The sequence below is a fragment of the Saccostrea cucullata genome, unplaced genomic scaffold (assembly GCF_032062105.1).
Source record: "Saccostrea cucullata isolate Sc308-1 unplaced genomic scaffold, CSIRO_AGI_Scuc_v1 ctg910, whole genome shotgun sequence".
Taxonomy (NCBI): domain Eukaryota; kingdom Metazoa; phylum Mollusca; class Bivalvia; order Ostreida; family Ostreidae; genus Saccostrea; species Saccostrea cuccullata.
Genome location: NW_026940774.1, coordinates 55,931 through 79,010, shown reverse-complemented (window position 1 = coordinate 79,010; position 23,080 = coordinate 55,931). Strand labels below are relative to the sequence as shown.

At 33.0% G+C, this 23,080-nt stretch overlaps 1 protein-coding gene across 1 annotated transcript; it reads left to right on the top strand.

The window, feature by feature from the left end:
* Positions 1 to 7,151: 7,151 nt before the first annotated feature.
* LOC134256285 (ATP-dependent RNA helicase DHX58-like) lies at positions 7,152 to 21,255 on the top strand. The gene is made up of 16 exons (XM_062738945.1): positions 7,152 to 7,361; positions 8,835 to 8,969; positions 9,197 to 9,535; positions 9,613 to 9,672; positions 9,790 to 10,074; positions 10,161 to 10,315; positions 10,550 to 10,731; positions 10,846 to 11,050; positions 11,146 to 11,308; positions 11,497 to 11,592; positions 17,179 to 17,330; positions 17,451 to 17,583; positions 17,988 to 18,233; positions 18,385 to 18,552; positions 18,770 to 19,028; positions 20,290 to 21,255. The coding sequence occupies exons 1-16, from the start codon at positions 7,166 to 7,168 to the stop codon at positions 20,675 to 20,677; spliced, it is 3,162 nt and encodes a 1,053-aa protein (XP_062594929.1). The 5' UTR covers positions 7,152 to 7,165; the 3' UTR covers positions 20,678 to 21,255.
* The last annotated feature ends 1,825 nt before the right edge of the window (positions 21,256 to 23,080 follow it).

Below are 23,080 nucleotides of genomic sequence, written 5' to 3'. Positions count from 1 at the left end.
TTTTAATTAGACCTTTCTGAGAAGTTCAAAGGCATATAATGAAAATTGTTGCATGAAAAGATTTAATTTTCAAGTTTCATTTAAAGACTTTTTGAATTAAATTATAAATTAAAGAGTTGTCCTTCCTGGCTGAGGGTCGGAGTCCCTTAACTTATAAACATGTTGGTTCTAATAGACATTTGGGGAAAATGTTGACTTGTGTGTCAGCAACGAGAACTCATTAGTTTCATCTCCAAAGTTAATATTTAAAATTCAATACCTAATTCTAATTTTAAAATTTGATTTATAAATGTAAGGCATGTATCATTCATTAATTGTGTCAAATGACTATAATGAAAATCGATGAACGTCTGCACTGCCGTTTATTTGATGTCAAAAATTTTAACAAGTCTTGATACTTATGATGTATATGATTAAAAAATGTTGTTGACAATAATTCAAATAAAGGAAATGAAAAAAATTATGTGTTTTGCAATCGATGTAGATCATTGTTTGTTTTGTACTACATGAATATCATATTTATACTGTGATACTTGATAATAAAAATGAAAACATTTTCATTATTTAATTGGCATTTTCGAGTAATTGAGGCCGATTTTAAAAACGGTGGGTTAAAATGAACACTACATTTATTAGCTAAAAAGGTATCAAATGAAAATGAAATCATTTTAGCTCACCTGAGCCGAAGGCTCATGTGAGTTTTTCTGATCACATTTTGTCCGTCGTCCGTCCGTCTGTCTGTCTGTAAACTTTTCACATTTTCGACTTCTTCTCAAGAACCACCAGGCTAATTTTGACCAAACTTGGTACAAAGCATCCTTGGGTGAAGGGGAATATAAATTGTAGAAATGAAGGGCCATGTCCCCTCACAAGGGGAGATAATCAAGAAAAGACAAAAATAGGGTTGGGTCATTCAAAAATCTTCTTGTCAAGAACCACTGGGCCAGTAAAGCTGAAACTTATGTGGAAGCATACTGGGGTAGTGTAGATTCTAAATTGTTCAAATCATGATCCCTGGGGAAGGGCGGGGCCACAATGGGGAATCAATGTTTTACATAGAAATATATAGGAAAATTCTTTGAAAATCTTCTTCTCAAGAACCACTGGGCCAGAGAAGCTGAAACTTATGTGGAAGCATCCTTGGGTAGTGTAGATTCTTAATTTATTTAAATCATGACCCCCGGGTGTAGGGCGGGGCCACAATGGGGAATCAAAGTTTTACATAGAAATATATAGAAAAAATCTTTGAAAATCTTCTTCTCAAGAACCACTGGGTCAGATTAGCTGAAACATATGTGGAAGCATCCTGGGGTAGTGTAGATTCTAAATTGTTCAAATCATGACCCCCGGAGGTAGGGCGGGGCCACAATGGGGAATCAATGTTTTACATAGAAATATATAGGAAAATTCTTGAAAATCTTCTTCTCAAGAACCACTGGGCCAGAAAAGCTTAAACTTATGTGGAAGCATACTGGGGTAGTGTAGATTCTAAATTGTTCAAATCATGACCCCCGGGTGTAGGGCGGGGCCACAATGGGGAATCAATGTTTTACATAGAAATATATAGAAAAAATCTTTGAAAATCTTCTTCTCAAGAACCACTGGGCCAGAAAAGCTGAAACTTATGTGGAAGCATACTGGGGTAGTGTAGATTCCAAATTCTTTAAATTATTATCAGTTGGGTAGGGTTGGGTCACAATATGTATTACAAGGGGGAAATCTGGTAAAGAACAGAATGGCCAAAGCTTCTCAGGTGAGCGATGTGGCCCATGGGCCTCTTGTTTATATATAAATTGGTTTGGAACATTAAGGATTTTTTTTCTAAATTTCTCTTGATAAATAATGAAATTTCGGAGTGCAAAATCCTGAAGGAGCAGACATTTTAAACTGGTATATGATTTCTACAATGTGCGAACTCGACCTGATGATTTCTTCTTTGGAATCTCCAGAGGTAATAAACGTGGCAGATGAAGAAAAACAAATACCTAGATAACAACAGTGAGGGAAATTCGTAAAGCAGAATTGAATATGGGGAAATAAAATTCTATCACTATGAAATCAAATGTTTTCGATGAGTCGAGTTTTCGAGGTTTAAGAAAAACTGGGGGGATTTGATTTCGTGATTGGAATATGTTAAGTTGCAATTCATATGAAATTTTACATTCCGTGGCAGTCAGTCAGGCAGATTTTTCGTGCAGGGATGGGTCACTTTCCTTTGGACTTAGCATTGGGTAGGACGGGCTCTGAACTTTGTACATTTGTTAGGTACATGTAGGCACTTATTTTTATTGCGGCCCATAAATATAAGGTCGTTAGTACATCAGTTTTCGTTGTAAATATATAAATGTAAATATTTTTGTGCTGTTAATAAAATACAATTGTTGCCATAATAAATACTTGTTAATTTGCAAACTCTTGTTATTAAAATTCTTGGGTTAGTAAGTCACTTTCATGACTATATGAAAATCAAGAGGTTTATTGGTTAGTAAGAAATTGGAATAAAGCGCGAAGTACTATTATTGATAAAGAAAGTGAGCGATATTTAAGAGGTATTTTCATACGGTCATTTTCGCTACACTGGTATCGTGGAATTTCCTAAATTGCATTGATACCATGTAGCGAATTCCGGTTACATTGGTGCCGTGAGTGGTACCTTGGTTTGAGGGTAAAACCAAATCCTGTCACACTCTCTACAGATATATTTAGAGTTGATAAGTCAATATATACTTGTTATATTATTTTAATGAGTATAAAATAACTGTTTAAGAAATAACATTTTCAGTGATAATTCAAAGCTGAAAAACCTTGAATATAGAGCTGATAAAACAATTCAAAGCATTTAATCGATGGATAAACGTGGTAGATTATTATCTATGATGTGGTCTACATTTTCTATTTTTTATTTGTTACAAGCGTTAAGTTTGCTGATATATATTGAAATACTAATTCTATTAATGATCGAATACAGTAATTTGATGAGGAAAATTCTAATTGATCTCGTTAAAGATAATACCAGTAAATATTAATATTTTGGCATGCTTTATGTACGTGACTTGTTCCTTTTTTTGATAATTACTTTTGGTTTAGTTAATCTAAAATTAGATTTGAAAGTATGCATATATTCAGAGGAATGTTCTTCGTGTGTACTTTGACTGTATTTACTTTTTCACAGATATTAGTCCGAATTCCAACATTTTCTTTGATATTAATTTTTCATTTCTAACATATCTTAAGGCGACTATTACAAACTATTCTTTTCATTATCATCATTATTAAGGTGCCTAAATTTAGAAATTTTATTTCTGGAAAAACCTTTACCTGCTATTTTTATCAGAACATATTGGATTTTCAGAAAATGGTTTATAAATAAAGTAATCTATTTTTCAGTGGCAGTATTGAAAGGTATCTTGTTAGACAAAGAACTAGGAATATTAATTTTAGGGAGATTGACATTGTGCAATGGAGAGATAAAATTTCAATATTTCAAAGTAAGTAAAGCTCTTCGCGGTGTGATTTTTCAGTGAAGAGAGAGAAAGGAGAGGAGAAAGGGAGAAAGGAGAGAAAATTTTCCGTTTTCTAGGTTATGGTATTGTTTGAAAATTTTTGCAAGAGGCTAATGATGTCAGACTTTGCTCTTAAAATATACTGACTAAATTTTTTAACCAAACTTCCAACATTAACAATCCAATCACAGTGTACAGCAGATGTTGGCATTCACAGACTGGTCTTTTAGAAAAAAGAGGTCATGAATTATTCCAAAATTATTTGAATTACCTTTTGACACTAAGTTTAAAGCCGCAGTAGGGGTAATACAACAAAGTGATCTAATGGGGGTGCAGGTAATGGTCCATCAATTCCCTTTTGCAGACCTGTTTCTATGTGATCATTGATAATATTTTGGTTCTCCCTTGCTGATTTATGATTACTCAACATATTGGATATGATGGGGTCTGCAAACACAACCCAGGCGAAAATCCTATTTAAAACTCTGCACTAATTAAGTTGAAAGAGATCTATCATAATGAACTAGAAATTCACTTAATTTATTTGGGTTGACTGGTGTTGGAAGTCAAAGACCCCCCAAAATACTGGATCCTCTCGCTGCTGCAGCAGCACACGCAAATCTAAATACTGATTTTCCCAGATTTTTTGTTTAATGCGTTGTGCTACTGTTGCACCGAGCGTCCCATCAATGTCAATATGCTATTTTGGGGGTTGCTGGCTCGCCTGAACTTAATAACTGATTGAGTATTTCTGATATGTTGCTTGTAGCATCTTAAGAGGGTTCCGCGACTACCTTGTCACTTTAGAATTTTGTCTGCTTGTTTTCATTATCAATCTGCACGGATGGATGCTCCACCAGTTTTGACACTTCACTCTGATTTTTTAGACTCTTTCCTCTTCTCCAGGTTTCGTCTGTGGCTGGGCGTCTCTTCGGCAGGATTGAAGCTGAAAGAATTCTATCTAGAATATAATTTATGACTATATATTTTAAGCGAACTACATCATGAATTTTCTGCTGTTATGATGAAAGGTATCACCAACATTTTAGGTAGTGACCTTTCATAATTGCATGTACTTTGATAATAAAATGATAAAGATTTCAACAACAGTGGCTTCATAACTGTTATATTTTACTGATAAATCAAGTCTTTATAAAAGAAAAAAAAAACATGCCTTGCTTTTGATCTTGTATTGAATAGATAACAGTTTAGTTATACCTTGAGACAGCCACATGACTTACCCAGTACTCACTGAGAACCAACTTTGATACAGCAACATGGAAAACTTTGACATCATGTATACTGCTAGTTCACATTGTGAACCAATAACTTTGAGACAGTAACATGGAAAACTTTGACATCATGTATACTGCTAGTTCACATAGCGAACTAAAAACTTTGATACAGCAACATGGAAAACTTTGACATCATGTATGCTGCTAGTTTACATTGCGAACCAATAACTTTGAAACAGTAACATGGAAAACTTTGACATCATGTATACTGCTAGTTCACATTGCAAACCAATAACTTTGAGACAGTAACATGGAAAACTTTGACATCATGTATACTGCTAGTTCACATAGCGAACAAAAAACTTTGATACAGCAACATGGAAAACTTTGACGTCATGTATGCTGCTAGTTCACATTGCGAACCAATAACTTTGAGACAGTAACATGGAAAACTTTGACATCATGTTTACTGCTAGTTCACATTGCAAACCAATAACTTTGATGCAGCAACATGGAAAACTTTGACATCATGTATACTGCAAGTTCACATTGCGAACCAATAACTTTAATACAGCAATTAACATGGAAAATTTTGACATATGTATACTGTAAGTCTACCCTGCGAACAATAACTTTGAGACATTAGCATGGAAAATTTTGACATTATGTTCTGCAGGTTTTCATGAAGTTATATATATCTTAAAGAAAGATATAATAATACTTGAGTGTTTCGAATAGACATCTTTCTAAATATCTTACTAGATATTTGACTCTTGTCCTATACATATGCATCTATTCATTTCCATGATTTATGCTCATATATCATGTATGTCATTATATCAAACTTCAAATTAATTTATACTGGCCTTAGCCTCCTGCAAGTGTTGACCACAGCATCTTTGATTGACCATTGACCATAGGTACTGGATTGGTACTGCATACATGATTTTGTACGTAGGTGAACTCCCTCAGGTACTGTAGGTTTAGTCCCAAAACCCTGGTGTTTCCAAAATGACACATACAGTGTATGGTAAGGATTCAGACACAGAGTTTCTAAGCTGATTAATCTCAATAACAACATTGTTGCATCCCGGTGGTAAGTTGTGAGGGTCCCGTCGGAGAAGTTGCATAAAATTACATGTTTCACACTCGTACCATGAATCAGGAAGTAAAAGAAATATACCTTACAATCTTTGTGGGGGGTCGAAGGAAAGTTCGTTACCTCCGATTTGAAAAAGGCTAATGTCAGGGGCTGTGGAGAAAGTACATAGTGTTCACGATTTCGCCAAACCCTCAACGTTTAACCCACCTTGGCCACGGATCAACAGTGAGAATCTATTTATAATTTAGGTCAAAACAAAGATTTTTTTTCACATCTTGTCTTTCATATACTTGTCCATCCTTCTAATGTACGAATGGCCGATTGGCACAATCCTCGTCATGTCCGCCATTTTGAAACACCCCGCATGTACCCAGGCTCCGATGGAGTCGAAAAACAGTCACAAAGCGAATCCGAAATATCATCACTTACATACTGTGCATAAAGTCGTACGTACTGCTAATCCACTGATTGTTAAGCATTGATCAAGATGAATAATCCGAAATTGTTATGTTTTTCTACAAAAAATGGTGTGTACAAACACTTGCAGCATCCACCAGCGATAACAATCACGTGATATATCCGACGTTAGCTCACAACTAATCAACGCAAAGCCCCAAAACCTGAGACTATGCATTACATAACGTCCTAGCTCTGAAACCTGATATATACATGAAATATACTAAAATCACTACATTCTAACCACAGAAAATGGTAAATTACATATGTATGCATAAAACATATTATTGTCAATAATATTACATTATAAATAAAGTAATCTATTTTTCAGTGGCAGTATTGAAAGGTATCTTGTTAGACAAAGAACTAGGAATATTAATTTTAGGGAGATTGACATTGTGCAATGGAGAGATAAAATTTCAATATTTCAAAGTAAGTAAAGCTCTTCGCGGTGTGATTTTTCAGTGAAGAGAGAGAAAGGAGAGGAGAAAGGGAGAAAGGAGAGAAAATTTTCCGTTTTCTAGGTTATGGTATTGTTTGAAAATTTTTGCAAGAGGCTAATTTATTAATCCTTAAAAAATGAGTTTTTATTTTTAGCGAAATGTAATTTTGGCGATTTTTAAATGCTCAATAAAGAAGCCATTCTATACAAAACACAAATGATTTTTACCGATATTCAATTTTAGCGATCTCGGCACCCTCACTAATAATGCCAATATTAAATAGGCCTAATCCATACATTTGAATGTAAAGAGGATAACCTATCTACAAAGAACTACTTATATACATGTATTTATATATTGCACTTGTGTCTCTGTGTAAAAACCTCTATTTCTTCTCTTTTCACAGAATCAGAAGACATATATACAATGGAGGAGACGACTACAGCAGGACAGGAAAATTCGGCTTCTGGACCAGAGAGTTCTATAGATTACATGCCTAGCATCAAGTGTCGACTTGATTGTCCTGAAATACCCACACTGGTTAATCTGTACAAACCACTCATTGTTCGGGCTTTGAAAGTCAACGATTTCGTACATTATCTGCATGGCGTTATCAAAACACGTATGATAATACAATTTATCATTTTTTTCGTATTTGCTGTGATCCTAATATGCATTGTTTTAATGGACTTTTGAGCTTGAATAGTGTTCGTTATCTTTATATATTTCATTGTAATTCTTTATGGAAACTTAAATAGGGAAAACTCGATTGTGTATGAAAAACATCTCTTGTCGACGTAATAAGATGACATAAAAAGTACTTTCTAACCCCGTTTCTTAATCAGAGTTTTGTCCCCTGCTTTCACTGAAAGTGAGGGATATTCATTGAAGTTTTTCTCTCCGTCAGTCCTTCCGTCTGTCTTTCTGTCTGTGACACTTTCGTTTCTGCTTGATATCTGAAGAAGCCTAAAAGCTTCGCAAAGGAAATTTTATATCAACTCCTTATGGCCTAAAGAAGCCCCCTATTTTTATTTTTTTAGATCAAATGTCATAATTCCTCACATTCAGTTTTTCTGTAAAACTTGTTTTCGTGTGCAATTTATCTCAAAAATATTTTGAGCTATTGCAATAACACCTTATTCCAAAACTCCCTATTGCCCAGCCCGTCCATCTTAAAGTCCCCCCACCCCACCATCCCCATCTCATGCTCTTCTTTTTCCCTGGAGCGGGGGACAGATTCCCTAGGTAAGGTTGTTAAATATAGTATTTTACCCACTTTTATATATACATTTAGCTACATTATCTCCATTTGAAAGCAGGCATCATTATAATACCACTGCCTTTATACATCAAAGCTAGGTTTTCTAGGACATTCTATCTTTCCATCCTCCATATTGTTGATAAAATTCTTGATGACAATTTCTACTGCTCTGTCAAGATTAATCATGCAAACACATGAGAAAAAAAACTTTCTGATCATACAAGTAATTATATTAGAAATGTTCACGCAAATACTTGTATATATGATTTTTTTTCACACCACTATTCTTTTTAGTGTAATTTTCATCTCTGCTTTACAGAATTTATTTTGGAAAACATTCTGTGATTTCCGTAAATTTCGCCTTCCTCACTAATTTTTAGATGTTGATGACACTCTTTATTCATAAAACATTTTGTTGTTGACTTTTAAAAACAAACTTCAAAAGATATTATAAAGTAATGAAATTTGCAAACCAAGTGATTCTTTGTAACGTATGACATTTAAAATTGCAATTTTATTTAAAATTAATTAAAGTTAAGGTGACCCCCCCCCCCAAGTGTTCATCACAGATAGAGTAATAAATATAAATACCTATTTATGATTATTGTTTAATTCATGTGTGTTTATATGTAACATTATCTTTTTTTATCCAGTGGGTGAATTATGATTATTTACCATACTGGTTCTACATAATACATTATAGATCATTGTAACATCTACATTTCAGATAAATTGTAACCTATGATTGTCGAATAATAATATCCATTACACCTGTCTCTCTATTTTGTAAAATTTTCGATTTGAAGATCAAAGAAATATACATTTTTAACTTAGGACAAAAAGAAAGAATAATTCAACAGGGAGAAAATGTAGGGTCTACGACTGCCATGGGAGATCTGCTGTGTGCCATACATGCAAGCGACAATATAAATAAGTGGACGATATTTGTTAACATTGTAGAGAAAATGGGTATTTCATTTTTTTTCATTGTTGTTGTTCTTTATTTAACAATATATATTTATAAACTACTATATTTTCTTGATTCGTATATAATCTGTTCAGAAATCAAAAACTAAAAGAACACTGTAATGTTTATACATTGTATATTTCAAGAAAATGTTCGACAAAATCAATTTTCAACCATCAATTTTATGATCTATTTTATATTTACATTATTATTTTCGTTTGCTTTTAAGGTTATGAATATGTAGCCAAAGCTTTACGAGGGGAAGAAGTGAAAAGAGATGCTTATGAGAAGTTTCGAAAAATTCTGCAACCATATACAATGAAGCTTGTTGAAAACCTGGATCCTTCTGATTTGTTGCCAGACCTGGTATCCCAAGGGATCATAACGTTTTCAGATAGAGAACATATAAATACTGAATCAAATAGAAATGGAAATATGGCGGCAATAATTGTCCTTCTAGACAGGATATGGAGAAAAAAAGAAAATTGGTACCACTCATTCTTAGGTGTGCTGTGCAAACAAAACTACAAGAATATTGCAGAAGAGATTGACGAAGAGTTTGTGAAAGGTAAATGAGTTCTAATATGATGATATGCACCCGTAATATCTTTAAGGTATCAAGTTTTCCATTATTTTTTTTTACAGAATGGGAGAAAACGAAGGGGATAAGAGAAAGCACTGAAACCAGCCAACACTGTCCATTTGGTAAATAATAAATCATTGCATCCTTTTTAATAAAGAATTTACTTTATAAATTCTAACTAATTACAATATTAAAACAATAACAACCTATCGTTGCGTATATATGTTTAATTTGAACAGGTATTCCAGCACAGAGAGAGAAATACACTAAACCAGTTCAATGCGTCTCTGACAATGAAGAATATAAACTCCCACCATCGCTCGGCTTGAGCTCGCTGTTGTATGCTAGAGATTCAAAATCCATTGAAGAAATAACATCCACTGATAAAATACAAGAAAAAAATGATACAGAGGAAACAAAGGAAAAATATATTGAAATACACAATATAACGAACATCAGTAGTGAGAACGAGACCGATTTGAAAACTGTTTGTTCAAGTAAATCAGAGGCAGAGAGCACGCTAGGTAAGACTTTTTGTAGGTGAATTTGAACAAAGTTATTAATTTAAAAACCCATTTAAAAACAACCATTTGTTTTAATTTTTGTGTAGAATCGGCGTCCTTAGAAGATAAAGTAACTCTGGAGTCTTATGAAGATCGAAAGTATCAGAATGAATTAGCGGAACCTGCGCAGAAAGGAAAAAACTGCATTATCATAGCCCCAACTGGTAGTGGGAAAACTATTGTAGCAGTAAAAATTATCCAGGTACACACAGTTAACATTAACTCTACTGTTTATGTTATTCTCAGATAATTTCAACCTGTTAGAAAATACTAGTAAGCAAGATATAACATGAAATATCGTTTAATGTAATAATTTTAGAGTCATTTTACAGTAAAACTTCCTTTTGTGTTAATGAAGCGTTAGCCTATTCGACTTGTTGTTGTAATATATTGTGATTTTAAAACATTCAAATCTCATATATCATTATGGTCTTAGCATCATCTCCAAGCAACCCTGAAGCATAAAGTCAAAAAAATTGCTTTTGTTGTGGACAAAAACAACTTAGCCAAGCAACAGTCCGATGCAATTAAACGCTACGTCGCCTGCAGGTTGAAGGTTATATCAGGGGACACAATGCGTGATGAAGAATTTACAAAGCTGTCTGCCCTTCTTCCACAGTAAACTATTACATTCATATATAAATGATTATAAATCAAATGATTTTTTAAAGGTAGCGAGTGTATGCTAATAAGCCCTTATATACTTTTCTACAAGCTTTATTTATCTTTAAGGTATGACATCTTCGTGGTAACAGCTCAGATGCTCGTCAATGCAATGGATAAAGAAGATCTTAGCATTGAGTCATTTACACTTATTATTTTCGACGAATGTCACCATTGTTACGGTGGTCATGCTTTTTACAAGACTATGGTTCCTTACTTTGATAAAATGCTAGGTGGCTTGGATAACAGTAATGAACAGAAAATTCTCCCGCAGGTTCAATTTCAGTTATTTTTCTTCATATTTGATGCTATTTGTATACTTTAAACTGTAGAAAAAAAATAATATGTAATAAGAATATATTTCCACAGATCGTTGGCTTAACTGCTTCCATTGGAGTTGGCAATGCTAAAACGACCGAACAAACTGTAAATCATGTAAAATCTATGATGGCTAATTTGGACGCCGATGTCCTCGTATCTGTCCAAATATTCAAAGACGAATTGGCAGCAAAAATCAATTCTCCAGATCAGTGTAAGTGTTTGATGTTTAATTCAACATTTAAGCTGTATACATGGACAGCAAAAATTTAATGTTTCTGTTATCAGAATTACATCATAAAAAATGAACTGGATTTGTCATTTATCAGCATCAGTTTCAAATTATCTCAAATCTTTCACATTTCGATCAATGTATTCAAAATGGATCAAATTCTTTTCCAGCTATTGTTAGAGTTCCAACACGAAAGAAAGATGACTTTGGAGTAAGGATCATTTCCTTGATGACCAATACTGAGAATTATTTGAGAGAAGTGGAGGGTAATGTTACAGATTTATCATACATTGTGAATGTGCCCTCACACACACTCACCCTCTCTCTCAAACACACCCCTCACACACACACTCTCTCTCTTTCTCTCTCTCTCTCTCTCACACACACACACACCCTCTCACTCACACACACACACACACCCTCACACACACAAACACAAACACAGAGAGAGAGCTTACCGATCATTTGCCTATTGCAAATATTTCTTCATAAAATAAATCCGTCTCATACGACAAAATTATAATTAAAAATACCCAAAGGGAGTGAGAGAAATTGAGAGTAAAATGAAATAAAACGAAGGAAAACGTTGTATGTTTAAACATGTTGACTCAGGGTAGGCAAAATTTAGCTGAGAAAGTACCAAGCATTAGAGAGTTTTGTGAAAATGTAAATCTCTATAAAAGGAATGCTAGTATAAACCCGATTATAGCCCTTTTATACACTGAATGTCCGTTACAATGTATAAAAGAGAAAAGGGTTTGGAAGAACCAAACTTAAAATAAACTATCCCTTGGAAATATCCGAATAACGAAAGTGGGTTAAACTAACTGATGTGTACAAAATCAATGGCTGCGAAAAAATGAGGACAACCTTCGCCGGTGTAAAGACGAATAATGACCCCCATCGAATAATGACCGGGGGTCATTTTTCGACAGCGAAAAATGACCCCCGGTCATTATTCGACGTAGAAAAATGACCCTTTTGCCCGTAGAAAATGTGTCACTTCCCTCAAAATTTGCAGAACCCAAGTGAAGAAAAATGACCCCCGTAGAAAAATGACTCCCTGTTGATTAAAGCTGAAATTTTTAGGGGGCCAAAAAATTAGATAAAGAAGCATATTGGCCAAAATGCTCACCTGGGCTTATTTGGATTAAAATGATATGTTGATCTCATAGCATACGATAAAGGCTATATTTTAAGGTCAATGCGATGATTCAGAATCTAAAGGAGTAAAGATTTATCTAGCCTAAAGGGTTGGGTAAACATTGTTTTTCGATGATGGAAATCATCGTAGGCTCCTGTCATATATTATTATATCCTCCGCTTGAAAAGCGGGAGGGTATATAGTGATTGGGATGTCTGTCCGTCTGTTACGCTTTGGGGTATCCATCTGTTATTCGCAACTTCTCTTATAGTAATATATAAAAAGATGTATTAATTTTGTAAAACAGCTAGCGCTATGCCCCTGTATGGCAACATAGAGGGAAGATTAAACTTTTCTTAAGGTATACCTTTACTCAGATGACCAAAAATTCCACTGATAAGAACGAAAAACCACCTATTTCACATTGCACACCTTCGATTCTTGTATTAAATTTAAATTTCAAATAAATCGGGCAATGACCTACTTTTCATGCCAGTGGCCCCTGAGTATTTCTCGGGAAATACCTCAATTTTTCACGTTAAGCCCAATTTTTTTCTATACACACAAAATATTACAAGCAACTAAACTCTCTAAACAATGAAATATTATAGCAATGGAACAGCGGTGCTTCATATAATGAAACGATCGGAGTTTGGGCCATTAATGTGATAATGATTACATTCCGAATTTCCTCTGTCATATTTATATTTTTTCCCATTTTTAATCGAATATTACAAAAATCTGACTGATAAGAACTCTAAACTATTTATAGCCTCAAATTACTTTTGTTGCCCTAATTGTCATGGTATTAATATTATATGGGGTCAATGATCAAATTATTGAGATATGTTGTCTTGAATGGTTTATGTATGTATTTTTGAATTTCTTTATTTCACAGCATTTAACTATTTGAAATAATTTATGAGCTTTAACACATATAAGATTTGCAAAATGATATTAAAAAATATATTTAATCTTTACTTTGTGATTAATATTGCAAGAAATAAAATTTTTGACGTCAAAAATGAAAAATGAAAAATTTAGTCCGAAATTCATCATTATCATACATTGACTTTTGTTCCTGTGTATTTTCTTTAAATAATAAAATATTTAATTTTTAAATTGATACTGATTTAAAACTTGCTTATTTTATCCATTTAGAACAAATTTTGATTTAACATATCATACTTTAGAAATAAAATTTCCTTTTTGTTTTCTGAAACCTGAGTAAACGTCATCCTTAAAGGGAATTTGAATATAATGGTACCCAAAGTAGGGTTTTCTCACAAGAAATACAATTGCAAAATAGGAAAGCCCTAGCACCACTTGTTCAAAATTAATGGCTAAGGATAAATGTTTGAAAGGTAGGTCAACTCAAAGGTCAAAGGATCAAAGTTGATGGTTCCTGAAGAAAGGTTTAATGTAACAAGGATTACATTTGTGAAGTATGAGAGTACTAGTATCTACCGTGTAAAATTTATAGCCAAAGTAAATTAAAAATTTGGCATTTTTGTGTAAAATGGGACAAACTCCAAGGTGAAGGTCAAAAGGTCAAATTTGGTGGTACCCAAAGTAAGGTCTTGTCACAAGGAATGTACACATATTGAATATTAAAGACATAGCTACAATAAATGAAAAGATATGGTAAAGATTAAAGTTTTTGCAGAGAAACAGACCGCCAGATAGACAGACAGACATACAGACGGACACGATAAAACTATATACCCCCGAATCTTCGATTACAGGGACATAAAAAGAAATGATCTTCAATTAACTTTTCATATTATGATACAGTATAAAGAAGACGTTACAAAAAAGAAAATGTTTGTTCTGATTTTCATATTTTCTTGTCGAGAGGTTGTTGTGTATAAAAAGGGGACTAGACAGTCCCGATCTCGATTTCTTTGAATATTACCAGCATAGATAAATGACTTTAAAACCTGAATTAATCAATGAAAGCATTTTATGATTTTTTTTTCAGTCCGTTACGAATATTTAAAGCCGCTTCATCCGAAACAGGCACATATTATCTTAAACAATTAAAGTATGTCATTACATAGATAATATATAAAAATTAATTATAAAATTGATTTAATAGTTTATTACAACAATCTTTACATGGAAAACATAGACGAAAAACCTTGTTGACAAACAGCAGTTCCTGATGGGAAGTTAAGGTCTGTTTTGAAGTCACCTTTGAAAAAAATACTTTTATCGGTTACATCTAATTATGAAGAGAATTCAAACCCGAGTATTTGTTTTCCATTTGTAGAATCCTAAGGTATGATATATCTTTTAAAAATTCAGAAATTAACTGAATAAAATCCATAGTAATTTTTATATTAATATGCATATTTACAGAATAAAGGAAAAATCAGATATTTTTAAAGTTTTTTTAAAAAAGGAGTTTAGTATCGAGGGCTAGAATATTGCTAGTGTACACTTTGTTGTTGAAAAAATGCTCGGGTTTGTTCTTCAAGGGTTATACATGTAAGCGATAAATTTACTTTTTGAAGGTGATTTCACGCAATGTAAACAAAGGATAATTTTTTGTGTGACCTAACAATTTTTTTTTTTAACTTTTGAATTTTGATATCTTTAAAAAGAAAAAGACTTTGGGGATATAATTTTACAAACATTGAAATAATTTATGGATAATTATTTTTCAAGAAGAAAAACGAATATATTTTTTAGCGATAAGAATCGGACCAAGCGGCTTTAAATTGGTCGACTATTTCATTCTATTGCAAACTTTATCTTTGCATATTTGCGTACATGTATAAAAATCATTCAGTGCGTAAGTCATTGATCACTGCATTTATTAGTTACGCGTATCAATCCAAGCCATGCATTCTGAGATTATTGCAATTTAGTACAAAATACTGCTGAAAAATAGAGCCCCCTCTCTATGCATATATTCGAAAGAAATGGTAAAGAGGGAAGGCTGGGGGAAACGCTCAAATTTTATTGATTAAAAAATGCATATAATATAAGTAATGCTCTTTTTCAACTGTTTAATAAGATTTGTGCTGTCTGTCCCCTTCTGTAAACCGTTTAACGTTGGCGATGTGTATGTTGCAGCTGACCGACTTTAGCTTGGGAGAGAAGCGATCTCGGCTACTTTCTTTGATGTGTTGACAATGTGACGTAGTATTTAAACCTCTCGACAAGCAAAGCGTTAGCACGTCACAAACAGCGCAATCCGTTAGGTCTATTGAAATCAGCTTTAAATTTTCTGAAAAATATATTCAGAACTGGGTAAAATCGTGGAGTAAAACAAAAATTAAGAAATGTAATGAATAATGTGTGCTAAATCAAAAGGTTATGTCTACATGTATAGTTTTTGCATTTAAATGTGTATTTTACACTAGCCCATAGCTTTACAGAGCATATTTTTAGGTGTTATATATACCCACCCCTAGCCCTTACTTATTTAGAAGGAAGTCGATTATCAACAAAAGCAACCAAAAAAAACTACCCTACCTTTTTTTCTATAAGGAGGGACTAAAAATAAGCTGAAAATAATATACTATTCTACTAATTTTCAACTGTTACTTTGCCACAATACTTTCAAGTATACCCACACCAACATTTAAAGTATGCTTTAATCATGGCGAAGTAAATTATGATATGATAGAACTTGTGTGAAGGCTTAACTTCATTTCAATATTTTATCTAGAGCCTCTTTCAGTATTATTGAAAGGTATAGAGTTTAATTTATATTTTTGCTTTTCATTTATTTATTTTTTTTTGTTTTGTTTTGTTTTGTTTTGATTTAACGTTTTTTTTTTGTTTTTTTTTTTTTTTGGGGGGGGGGGGGTCAAAATTTCCTCCTCTTTCATTGTCAAATAGGATTTGCCAAACTTTTACAAGCTAAAAGTTGAAATGAAGGAAAAAATAATTTTTCTATTAAAGAGTATTGGAACCTGATTGTTGCATGGTTTGATTTCTAAAAACAAGTGGAATATCATTCTTTAAGCACACACTATAAGGAGGAATATTAAAAAGAAATTTTATTTACTTGACAATCAAAGAATCTCTTTTCACTTTAAAGGGTGTCATTTTTCAATGGGGGTCAATTTTTTTATAGGACTAACATATAAAATAATGACCCCTAGAACACTTTTTCTACAAAAAATGATTTTTTTCTACGGGTAGGGGGTCATTTTTTGTCGTTGAAAAATGACCCCCGGTCATTATTCGATGAGGGTCATTATTCGTCTTTACACCGGCAACAATATGTGTCTACAATACCATAACTACCTATACTATTCATTGACGACAGCAATATGTCAGGAGCACTTTGTAACTCATTCTGCAAGGGTAATGTGGCTCATATCGGCACATATAAACATTTTGTCAAAATGTAACCGACAGCCGACCATATACGCAGTGAGAGTAGGTGTGACGAAGAGGAGATGGAGGAAAATCACACAGTCACATTCTGGCAAATTTAAAAAAAAAATCTTATCAGATTTGTTGCGGACGTGATTTGACCTCACGACCTACTAATTACACAAGCTGTCTACCAGATAATCTAATGTACAATAAGAAACCATTGTTTCTAAGGAACAATTCAACTTCGTCTAAATACAAGAGGTACACATACGAAGTGTGTACAATCATTGTGCAAGTGGTATATGGTTAGAAGTCAAGAGAGAGAGAGAGAGTTATTTCTTTTTCTTTTCTCTTTATGTTTTAAATACAGATATTGAAGATAGAAATGCACTGGATCCTCCAAGAAAGAAGGGTAGTGAACAATATACCCAGTGGCTTCAAAATGTTCTTTTTAAAGCTGTGGCACAAATAACAGATACTACCCTGAGCCGTTCGCTTTACACAGCTCGGAAATACTTGGAGGTTACATTTTATCGTACTCCAAAAATATTTTACATATCAAGAAGTAATTCAAAATCCTCGTACATTGTATATGTTGTTTTATCGTTTGAATAAAATGTTTTAAATGTTGACATTTCTCAGATTTACAATAATGGCTTGATAATGCACTCGTATGTCAGGGCAAGTGATTCCCTGGATACTATCACAGGAAAAATTGAGGAATTACCAAATCCATCTTGTGAAATAGAACAACATCTCAAAGAATTATTTGAAAGTAAGCTGCTGATTTTTCATTCTTTCTGATGTAAATAAAATAAAGCCTAAATGTTTTGCCATTTTTACGATAGTCAAACTCTTTAAAGATTTTTTTAAATTCACGCAGTAGCCTTATCAGGTTAAAGTAAAAGTTTGAAATCGAAGATTAAATGGATAGTTTCGAAAACATTTTCATCAAGTGTAAAACAGTATAATACAGTCTCTTTCGAAGCAGAGGTATAAAAGTATTAAGTTTCATTTAAGATTATATTTTATATATTATTATGTAAAAAAAATTGTTAAAATGATTTTTGCTTGTAATTGATTCCATGTTTTACAGTTATGTAATCATTGTATCTTAAATGAGTATTTATAATTTATAAAGCGTCTTTGTTATAATTATGATCAGTACTTCAATTGTAGATGAAAAAAGCGACCTACAGGTAATCGCAAAAGATAGAAGAAAGACTGAAGAAAATCCCCTTTTATTGACGTTGAAAGACATCATAATAGACACATATCGGACTGAACCAAATATGAGGGGGATAATATTTGTTCGCACACGTCAGCTGTCAGAAATCCTCGTATCCTGGATGAGCACTGATGATGAACTGAAAAATATAAAGGCAAAAACATGCACAGGATCTAACGCAAAAAGGTCTGAAGGAGGTGAGATCTCATTATAGAGATTCAGTTTCAGAGATCCCAGTCATAAATATATCAAAATATACATAATCATCGTAATATTGGGAACCATAACTCTTTTCATTGAAAATCCTTAGATCTTTTACTAAAATTCAAATGAACAAATTTGGTTTAGGAATGACGAAAAATAAGCAGAAAGATACCATTGAGTTGTTCAGGAAAGGTGATTTCAAATTGATCGTGGCCACAACAATTGCTGAAGAGGGATTGGACATCAAGGAATGTAACCTTGTTGTAAGATATGATTACGCTGGAAATCCAATCTCGCAGATTCAAGCCAAAGGTATTATAGAAATCATTTGAAAATGCAAATCATAAATATTATTCGTTTTTGCCTTTTGTATTGTAGTACATTATAACTCAAAATTAGATTAAAATAATTTCATGATTGATCCACACAGATATCTGTGCTTTAGTCATTATATATTAATAGACACTTTTGATTCATAAAACTTATGATCGTTATAATTTATTCCTACTTTACTTTCACACTATCTTAGGACGCGGGCGTGCTGATAACAGCAGATTTTTTATTCTGGCCTCGGAGGATAAATGTGTCGCGGAGAGGGAGTGGGTTAATTCTGAGAAAGGACCAATGATGGATGAGGCAATGGCAATAGTTCAGAAGGAAACAGAGGCCAATAATGAAGGATTTCAACGAGGGAAAAGAGAGCTACAACGTCGGGCAAAGATGCAACGAGAAGCTGCTGCTTCCAACAACGACATAAGAGAAACCCCTAGCGGACAGCATGCACTCAGGTAGTAAGCCAATAAATTGAATATCAAAGATACTGAAAATAAGAAATTGTCCAGTCTATGTACTGAACTCCATCCTCTTAAGATCTTTGCATAGATAAACTTCTAAGACTAGTATTAGGATTAAATCCTTAGTAATACTTGTATATATGTTAATGTATTCGTCGCCCGCGTGCGCAGTGGTTAGAGGGTCTGCTCTAGAGTCTCGCAGTAAGGAGTTTATCCTTACGTCACGGGTTCGAATCCCACTGTGGGACCTGGAGACCGGTCCTTCGAGTGAGAACGTGAAAACCGAGGTCCCGTGTCGCAGTAGGTGCTGGTACGAAAAAGATTCCTCCCTGCTCAATGACCCTGAGTGCCGAGTATAGGACAAAATTTGCAGGTCTCCATCGGCAAGTGGTGGCGTCTCCATATGAGTGAATAATTCTTGAGAGGGACGTTAAACAATATAGAATCAATCAATCAATGTATAACGGCCAGATTTTGCACCTAATAAACGAATGATACGATATTTGTAATCATGGTAGCATTTTGAGGATGTTATCAAATAAAAATGCTCCACCAAAGGAATTTACAAAATGTTGATTATTGTTCAATTAATGCACCTTAAATTTTACATTGAAGTCTATGGGCAGTGCATGTTTTTATCAGATATTGTATAAAGTAATTTGAATTTTATACAAATCTCTTGGTGAAAATATGTAAAAACTCCCTCTTTATTAAAGTATGAAATAAAATAAATTATTTACCGTAGAAATTTTGAGAAATCAAAAATTTTCTTCTCTTCATTAATGGCAGATAACTCTTTAAAAAACTTTAAACTTGCAAAATGACTGTCTCCTTACATGCCATTAGTCTTGTGAATTTTGTTCATTTCACTTTTATTGCTGTCTAGCAATGCGTTTTTGACTAGTTTAAAATTATATAAAATCGTTCAAAATCCCTTCATTATACATTGAATACCTTAAGAGTGAAAACAAAAGAATGCTCTTTAAATTTGGTTTAAATCGTGATCTAACAAAATCCCTTTGCTAGCCGTTCATGAACAAAATGGAATTAAAAGTTTTTATTTATTGTCATTTTCTGTTAAATAATTATCTAATTCTATCGCAATCTTGATATCTGTTGATATTTTGTCATTGCTATTTGAACTTTAATGCTAGGAAAAAGGAGCTGATCACCATATCTATATAGCGGGAGAAACGTGCGCTTCCTCAATATATGATAAAAATTCACTTGAGTATAACTATACATTTATTTTCAGATGCATGAAATGCAAGACGTTTCTATGTCTGTCCAGCGAAATGAGAAAATTGGGTAGTCATTATGCATGCATAAATGGGGACTTCAAAAATCGAGTTTTCTGCAAGAAAAATAAAAAGGTTGGATATAAAGGAGACGATATTCAAATGGGCCTCGGAACATTGGAATGCAAGGATTGTAGGGAGAAACTTGGAGTAATTGCTCTTTACAATGAGGTGTACTTTCCCATTTTGCAAATCAAGTCCTTGAAAATTGAGGATGATATGAAGCGAGGAGACACCGTTAAAAAGTGGAAAACAGTGGAAGAAAGGTATTTCAAAGTACCTTCTATTTCTTCAGATGATTTACAGAAAATCTCAGAAAAGGGAAAGTTACTCAATTTTGAATGACATTTTGCTGAAAAACCATGACAGTTTATCATTATTAAAATAACTTATTTTTAAAATAAATGCCAGCTTCAAGTAAATGAAGAAAGATATTTCATTTATTTGTGTTAAAGAAAAATTTTAATCAACTTTAAAACATTCACCTTTATTTGTACTGGATGTCCAAATCGTTGGTTGTTGGAGCCCATGTATTGCCAGTAATACAAAACATTCTTTTTAAAAAGATATTCAGTTGCAGTTTATTTTTTCTTACTTATGGGATTATTTCTGATGCTTTTGAGCATTTACATGATTACGTTTGAAGATAGGTCTGTTACATTTTTTTTTAAATTGCATAATTTATATTGGGCACATGATCCAACATATGATGTTTGCTTTGCTCCTGATCTGTATTGTTTGAATGAATTTATAAGCTTGAATATTTTTCGTGATCTCCATTTTTCATTTGATATATAGTGTCAGACATGACTTATTTATCCAGAAGCATAAATTCGAGATAAAGCAAAATATACTTATACCTGATATTTGATTATATATTTGACTTTATTAAGAATTTAAATGTTGAGCAATTCTTTAGCTTTGGCGTGAAAGTGAAAGAGAGGGGAAAGTTATTGATGAATTGTACAATATCATTTGGACAATATAATTTCATATTAACTCAATGTTTTCGTTAAAATTGCACATTATATTAAATTCAAGAAGTAATTATACAAAAGTCAAACTGTAAGTTTTAAGATATAAACATAATATGAAGGATAAAAATACTAATATTCATATTTTCCCTCTTTGACTTGCTGCAATGTTCACATATCTTGCAAATATGATTATATCTATTTAAATATTTATATATTTATATTTGAAATGTAAATTTAAAGTATGTTTAATGTGTATATCAGTTACTTTTACTAAAATATATGTTACTGTTATGTATACGTTTAATTTGTTAAGCTGTTATTGATTTTGTTTTTGTTCAAAATTGTTTTAAAAAATCTATTTATTGTTTGATAATTTACCTTTTTTACGTACATACTTTTATCCAATGGTTTATGCTGTACGTCTTTCATGAAAGAAGAAGGTACAGTTTCAATACAAATCTTGCCCTGTGATTTTCTTAAAAATGAAAATGGTGAAAAAATGAAAACTTATGTATTCTGAATCATTGAAATTCCATGCATAAAAATTATACAAATTATTTTTCTCACATGCATTTCTAAATGCTTATTGTGACGTAATAAACATGTGCATTTTCCCTATTTTCTTAAAATGTTGTAGAAGACACCGATTTTCAATGGAATTTACTTTCAGAAAATATTGTACACAGGCATCGCCTACAAAGATTTTGAGATATGTGATTTTTCATTGTAATTGTATTTTGCACAAGATATACATATATTAAAGTGGGCGACGGCTGTGGACACTATTTTTTTTAAGGAAAATTCCCCTTGAAATGGGTCATTTTGAGGCTTTTTTCTGCACAGGTACTTGTTTCGTATTCGGGATACCCCTACTTATATTTACCACAAGTTACCTAACTCATTTTCAGGCACTCCCACTTCAAACTCGTATTTTGTTAATAAATCAATCATTAACCTACTTTAAAATGACATCGTTCGCTTCAAGGGACTTTTTACTTGTCAATAACAACGTTTTAGAAGTCTAGCTAGATCTCTGATCGAGTTTCTTTATTATAAACTACGTATTAATTCCTCCAGTTGATTTTAAGACTTTCCTTGAGGTTACTTCTAGTTCAGGTTGGGGTTACAGTTTAAGGATTCAACCAGAGACCTCGGATTGGAATACTCGGAAGCCTCTGGTCTTATCCTACATCCATAACTCCAATAGGAAATAGATGTATCTTATAAGTTGTGGATAAAGACTACCAATTGTTTTGCTATACATTCCTTCATATATAAAAAATGATTTAAAAAATTACACCAGCTCAACTCACCTGTAGCTTGGCACAGAGTAAGAAGAATCCAAGTCCAAAAATTTTTCGGACTCTCGGGAAAATTCATCGCATGAAGTTCTTGCTAAGGAATCGCAAATAACCCCTACCCTGTTTTTTTCACTTTCTCCTCGGGGAAAGGGTAAATCTTGGCCTCTTTACATCCTTTGTACTACGTGCATAAGTGCAAAATTTCACATATTATCAATTTTATATTTTACAAACCCTCTCCTTTCCAGCTATGCCCAAAAATAACATCATTCCACCCCCTAAACACCCCAAAGAATTTTTAAAAAAACCCTCTATTTTTAAACTAGAACTACTTGAGAGGTCAATGAAATAGGGGTAAAATTAGTAGTCTGTAACTTTGTCTTACTTTCTATCGAGGTACCGGTAATTTTTGAATAGAATAGAGTCTTTAGAAGCGAACGATGTAATTTTAAAGTAGATTAATGATTAAT